Consider the following 7639-nt stretch of genomic DNA (forward strand, 5'->3'; position numbering starts at 1 on the left):
GTATTGATTCTACAATCTTTTTCATTCATATAGTCAATCGTGATAGCTCCCATTAAAATTAGTCATCCTATCGTATTATATTTATGTCATATGTGTTTTGATTTGCAATTTTACATTGATTTTTGAGTTCCGTCAATGTCAATAGCTGATTCACTATCATAACGTATATAAAGTGCCGACATTGGCTTTGGCCATCTTTGAATATCTTCTACAAATTGATGTAGCTACTGTGCCTCTTCCCCGGACTTATCCAAGGCGATAAACTCACATCTCATTGTGGAACTCGCTATAACATTATGATTGGATGACTACTAAGATATAGTTGGACCTTCAAGTGTGAACGCATAATCACTTGTTGATTTGTAATCTTTTCTATTCGATATCTAGTTAGTATCATTGTATTCCTTAATTATTAGCAACCAAATAGGTTTAAATGCATTCCATATTCCCATGCGCATCTCAAGTATCGAATCGATCTCTTCATACATGTCTCATGTTCTAAAGGGTTTGAGAATTAAACTTCGTATTAAAGAGAAATTCCGGCATTATCAATCAAATGGTTAGTTAAGTGATTTTCCCCTTTCAGTGAATTTGGTATCTAAAAGTCGTTACACTATGTTTCTGATCCATTCAGTTAGAGACTACTATTGATGGAGGAACCCATCAACAACTTCTTGATTTGCCTTAAGTTGGTGCACTGAGAGCCCCCCACCAATTCTACGTTAGTGGGGAGGCAATATTCACGCTTTTAATTTTTCATACGATTGTTGTATATTAGAAATTTTCGTATAAGGTTTAACATCTTTTCTGTGTATTTTTCTCTGTAATATATAGGTACCCGTCAAAATTTGAGGATGAAACTAGGTACGTTTTCCTGAGTTAATTTTTTATATCCTCTACTAATTAATGTTTCCAAACTGTTTTAACATAATCAGTTCATTTTTTCTTTATCACAGTTATAGGAGTTGGATCTGCACTACTAGCAGTTGTGGTTATTTTCATAGTTATATATTGTATTTTTAAATCCCCATTGAGCAATTGGGTAGCTTCATTGAAGCATAAAACCGAGGATGACCAAAATGTTGAGGCGTTTATCATGAAGTATGGAGCCTTAAGTATGAAAAGGTACAAGTATTGTGATATCAAGGAAATGACAAACTCCTTTCAAATTAAATTAGGATATGGTGGTTTTGGAACAGTCTTTAAAGGAAAACTATCTGATGGTCGACTTGTAGCAGTAAAAGTTTTAAATACCACAAAAGCAAAAGGACAAGAATTCATTAACGAAGTTGCAAGCATAGGTAGGACGTCTCATGTAAATATTGTTACTCTCGTGGGATATTGTGTCGATGATCAAAAAAGAGCACTCGTATATGAGTACATGCCAAATGGATCACTAGATAAGTTTATACATGGCCATCTACCTATGAAAACAGGTGAACACATAGGAGTAAAAAAGTTGTATGAAATAGCACATGGAATAGCATGCGGTCTTGACTATTTGCATCGTGGGTGCAACACTCGGATTTTGCATCTTGACATAAAGCCACATAACATCCCCCTTGATGAAGATTTTTGTCCCAAGATATCAGATTTTGGTCTTGCAAAGTTGTACTCAAGGAAAGAGAGTATTGTTTCTATGTTAGAGGCTAAAGGAACAATCGGTTATATTGCCCCCGAAATTTACAATAAAAACTTTGGTGGAGTTTCCCATAAATCTGATGTGTATAGTTATGGTATGTTGTTATTAGAAATGGTAGGTGGAAGAAAAAATATTGACGTTGTCGTAGGTTCTGGGCGAAACAGCGAGATATATTTTCCTGACTGGATTTACAACCGCCTTGACAATGATGACTTCCTGTTAGATAATCTAACGACCATAGAGGAAAATGATTATGCAAGAAAGATAACGATAGTTGGTTTATGGTGCATACAACCAGCTCCAAATCAAAGGCCATCCATTGATAAAGTGATTGAAATGTTAGAGGGAAGAATGGAAGCATTGGAAGTTCCACCAAAACCGATATTTTCTTCTCCTCCACGATCACCAGCTACCATATATAGCACATCAGAAAGCATCACAGAGATAACATAATTCAGATCAGAACATTCATAACAGACACTTAATCTAGTTTGGTTTTCACCATTGTGTTTGAGGTTTACCTATCAATCGCTTTAAACCTCAAAACGTTCACCCTTACCAGCACTCAAGTAACATATATATTCGGTATTGCTACTTTATTCCAAAACTATCAGATTATTTATTTTTTGTGATTCGTATGATGGTATTGAACTTATGCAATTAATAAGAACTGAATAATAATGCAGGCAACTGATTGTGATTGTTTTATTGCTTTTCTGAATACGATACAAAGAACTGAGCAAAACATTAAATAGGGAAAAGTCTAACGTAAACAAAGTGTGACACCTGTGTCACCGCGACCATCAAACAAATACCAAGCCAATGAAATATTGTATTTCATACTTGGGATCTTGTATAAATATGTGTATCTTTTGCACATATCAGTTCTTGTTCAATTTCAAATTCTACAACACTTTCTAGGGAATTATACGCAAACTAGTGCGTAAACGTACTCAGTTTAATGCGAAAAATACTCCGGAAGACCATCATATACTTAACATACCTTAAATAACCTTTACATAACTTAGAAATAAGTTTTGAAGGCTTTGGTATGGCAAAAACAAGTTAATTCGCTTACAGGGACTAAACTTGACAAACTACGAAAGTATGCCAATTTGAACTGTAACGAACATTCCGGAACATGTCCATAAGTTAAACATACCATAAATATCCTTTACATAGCTTAGAAATAGGCTTTGAAGGGTTTGGTATGCTAAAACAAACTTTTGGATCATTCAGGGACTAAAAGTGTCAAAAAGTGCACAAGTTTGCACTTTCACGCATAACTTACGTTCTGAATACATCCGGACATCCAAAAATTTATGTAAGCATCCTAATATTATGCGTTAGTGTTTGGCATAAGAAAAATCCATTCGTCGCGTCATTTGGATCGTCTTTCACGCTTATGCGCATTCCGTCGTAATTAAGCGAACATCGGGATCGTACGGCCAAACGAACCAACATCCGGAACATTTTTGAGCATGTTTCATGTCTACAATGTTTAGGCATCATTTTAGGGCCTTAAAGTTGGCTTTACGGGCCTTAGAAGTGTCGGAAATGGCTTAAATACGCAACAGGGACCAAAACTGCCATTTTTGAAAGTATGTGCAGATCAGAGGACTTCAGGCGGCCCGCGTAAAGATTACCCAAATCCTTACGCGGGGCGCGTGAGACTGTCAGACAGATTCAATGTATCTATTTAATGCAGTTGGCCTTTCGTTCGATCAAGAGGCAATGCCCTTTCACCTAATCAAGAGCCAAGGGGCAATTTCTGACTTACCACAAGAATTTGACAAGTGTACGCTCGAGATCGCGGCACGATATTCGATAAACGATCCTAACGGTTCCACTTTTCCTATAAATACCCCCCCTTTTGTGTAAAAACCCACAAGAATCAGATCTAAAGCTCTAAGTTGGAACCATTGTTTCATACCTGAGCTATTTGATCTAGATTAGCACTCGGGGACCCTCCGTAAGTCTTCTTTCGCTCTTTTATTCGCTTTTCGAGTCCGAAAGTCAACGTTTTGTTGACTTTCTGCATCGACCAGCTTATGGTCGATGCGAAGTTCATGGAACTTCATAACGTGAGCGTGATCACGATGGTTATGGTCCGTAGTGACCATACCTACTGATTACCCCGTTATCTAGGCTCAGTGACGAGTCGTAGTTTCGGCCAAAATGCGCATTCTTGCGTATTTTGTAACCAAACTACTCGTGAGCATCAAAGCCGTTTGTTTTGATGCCAAACCTGTTTTCTAAACTTAGTTAAGCATGTTCTAACATGCTTAGCTCGTCACTTTTAGTTTAGTGCTTATATAGGGTCGTAAGGTAAGCGATCTAAACCATCGCTTATACTTTCGAACCCGACCCATTTGGTCGATCTTTAGGATCCGACCAAACATATTAGGTGACCATAGCTATAACCTTCCGAGGTTATACCTTGTGGTCGCAATGTTAGGCGTTCCATACGCGTTCTACGCGAATGACGCGTTAGGGTGGCATAAGCTACCTCAACGGGTCATGATGGACCGTAAGCACTTAGGTTAAGTTTCATTTTAGTATGTAGGCTTTGTTAAACCATATTACACGAGTCTCCATAATCGTTTGGTTTACGAACCCGCGTACTATCCGATCCTTCCATTTTGGTCCGGTATGTTAACATAGCTACCTATTAGGTGCCGTTTGATATCCCGTGATCTTTAGCATTATCTGGTTATTATACAAGAACTCCAAAGCAATCTCAGGTGAGTACATTGAACCCCTCTTTTACTGTTTTTCCAAACTGTTTTGGGGTGAAACACATGTGCCTACTTGCTACTTTTATGCTTTCCAGTTTTCACATCATATACTACTATGTTCGATAGTACATATATAGTACATGATTTCATTGTGTTTATGCTATGTATGCCCATTGTGTGCGTACTTAGTACATTGCTTTACATTTCATGCTACGTACGCCCATTGTGTGCATACGTAGTACATTGTTTCACATTGCATTACTGTTGCATATGCTCATCTAGCATATGAACACATTACACTACATTTTGAACCGTTGTAGTCTACAATACATTTCATGCTACGTACGCCCATTGTGTGCATACGTAGTACATTGTTTCACATTGCATTACTGTTGCATATGCTCATCCAGCATATGAACACATTACACTACATTTTGAACCGTTGTACTCTACAATACATTTCATGCTACGTACGCCCATTGTGTGCATACGTAGTACATTGTTTCACATTGCATTTCTGTTGCATATGCTCATCCAGCATATGAACACATTATACTACATTTTGAACCGTGGTAACCATTTGACTATACATAAACATTTCTACCGTTGTTAAACATTTCATCTTGATGGTTTGGTTTGAGTAAGTGATTAAGTAACGAGGCGTGTGTAATATGATACAAGCATGGTGGATATGCCGCTAGTACTTCCTATATATAAGTGTTTGTATGGTATTACATAGCGTAGCGTTATTTGAATCATTTCAATTTGAGACATATGACATTTTATACAAATAACACACTTTTCACGAGACATTGTTTTACAAACGACTTATCTTATACAAACACATTTTACATGGTTATTCAGTTAACCATGCATTGTTCTCTTATTTATACATACCATTTGATCTTACCGTTTTTCAAATGATTTACAAGACAAAGCAAAATACGAGGTTTATGACTAAACATTTTCTCAAACATAAGTCATGAATTCCGTTTTCACAAAACCAATGTATCTCACAGGCATTTTTATGCTGACGTACCTATTTTCACATGTGTTTTCAGGAGATGATGCATAGGACTTATCAAGACATACTTAGGCGGACCTGTGCCTTAGTGACTTAAAACGAGACAAGAACTAGTTAATTTATGTTATGTACACTTTGATTCTTGTTTAAAGCAATGTAAACTTTCATGTTTGATTAATAAAACGAAACTTCATTTACCATGGATTTGAACAATTGATTCTGTTACGACACTCCCCGACGTTTCCGCCACGTTTTGTATGTTCTACGTGGTCGGGGTGTGACAGAAAAGATGGTATCAGAGCCAATGGTCATAGGGAATTAGGTTATTAGTAATACTTTGACCTAGTCTATAACCTTCCTAGGACCCTAACGCGAGTTTACTTGCGTTTAGTCATAAAACAATACCGTCACCTATCCTTAGGCGACGACCACAACAAGAACATAAATTTCAAAACCGCCTTGAAAACTAATCATCTGTTCTAGGATGATTGATTACTAGGTTTTGAACCCTCTATTGTACGGTTTTGAACCCTTTGTTATAAGGTTTTGAACCCCTTTGAATTTTCAAAACTCTCGTCAAAAGTTTTGGGTCCTAAATAGTGTGAACACGTGCGAACTGGAAGAGTGAATGCCTGTACCCTGGGTTTTCTGTCTAAGGTTAGAGTGTTCGTACAAATCCACATAATCGGACCAGTCACTCTTACCTGGGAACTCTTGGGGTGAGTGTCCACTTATAGGTGAACATGTCTTCGCGATATACTATGAGGATCTATTTGCTTTGATTCAGCCTTGGTGGTGTTGTTTGTTTGCTTCATGATTCAAATAAATGACCATCAACCGTGATTATGGTCGGTGATTGTAACATCCTATTCTTACCCAATACCATTTTATTTGTTTCCTTTCATGTTTTCCTCTTTTAGAATGCCTCCTCGACGCGAACACCAGATAGCAACTGCCGAGCTGGCAGAAATTATTGCGCAGCAGATGGCTGCTCAATTCCCAAATCTCTTTGCTCAATGGAACCAAGCCAACAACAACAACAATGGTACATGCAATTTCAAGAACTTTAACTCGGCTAAACCACTCAAGTTTAGTGGTTCTGAGGGAGCAACTGGGCTTCTTCAATGGTTCGAGAGCATCGAGAATACCTTTCGCCACGTGCAGTGTCCGGAAAATCGCAAGGTCGAGTTTTCTTCGAGTGTGTTTCAGAAGAGGGCTCTTACATGGTGGAACGGGGTAATGAGAGACCGTGGTGCAGATGTTGCTCTAGCACAAACATGGGCTGAACTGAGAGCTCTTATGATGAGAGAGTTTTGTCCTCGTCATGAACAACGAGCGTTAGAGAAGGAGTTTGATGATTTGAAACAAGATAGTGGCGAACACAGGGCATATACTGATAGGTTTGAGGAGTTGAGTCTACTTTGCCCGACCATGGTCGCCCCACTCGACAAGGCTATCGAAAGGTACATCGACGGCCTGCCTGACTCGGTACAAGACATTGTCACTGGTAGCAACCCTACCACACTCCGTCAGGCCATTGAGCTATCTGCAACCTTGACTGAATCGCAGATCAGAAAGCATAAACTTTTTCGAAAGGGTGACAAGAAGCCAATCGAGGAATCAAAGACCATGGATGAACAGACTGAATCTCCTAAGAAGTCAAAGAAGCGAAAGGCTTCTCAGAACTTCGCCGTGGTCGCCCACAATGGTCAAGCCGTCCCCAACCAACCAGCTCAACCCCCTGCTAGAAAACCATACAATGGAACTGCACCCTTGTGCAACCAATGTAGCCTCCATCATCACACCAATGTACAGTGCCGCAAATGCCAAACTTGTGGACTTATAGGCCACACAGCAAAAGTCTGCCCAGCTGCAGCTGCACCAAACCAAGCTGGCAACAATCCTGCTCAAGGTCGCTTTCTACCAGGCTCTTGTTTCAACTGTGGCGAGATGGGTCATTTCCAAAGAAATTGCCCGAAGCTTGCTAATGCAAATCCAGCACAGGGATGAGCAACTGACTGACTAGAAGACAACATCGTTTAGAAATAATCATGTCTTATGTATTAGTTTCTTTTGTTGTCAAGATCCAAGGAACAGTTGATATCGTTGTTTATAAATAAATCTTTCATTTACATTGCAATGTATTTGTGTGGTTACATGTATAAACGACATATCCCTTTACAATACCGACAATCAAGAAACCGTATTCCTTGAAGAACAAACTACCCCCAAAAT

The 7639-nt window shown here is 38.8% G+C and overlaps 1 protein-coding gene across 1 annotated transcript; it reads left to right on the forward strand.

The window, feature by feature from the left end:
- Window positions 1-1066: 1066 nt before the first annotated feature.
- On the forward strand, window positions 1067-2095 carry LOC110924898 (PR5-like receptor kinase). Its single transcript, XM_022168874.1, has one exon. It carries the CDS (start codon window positions 1097-1099, stop codon window positions 2093-2095), a length of 999 nt encoding a protein of 332 aa, XP_022024566.1. The 5' UTR covers window positions 1067-1096.
- Window positions 2096-7639: the final 5544 nt, after the last annotated feature.

This window comes from Helianthus annuus, chromosome 17 (genome assembly GCF_002127325.2).
Source record: "Helianthus annuus cultivar XRQ/B chromosome 17, HanXRQr2.0-SUNRISE, whole genome shotgun sequence".
Lineage (NCBI taxonomy): Eukaryota > Viridiplantae > Streptophyta > Magnoliopsida > Asterales > Asteraceae > Helianthus > Helianthus annuus.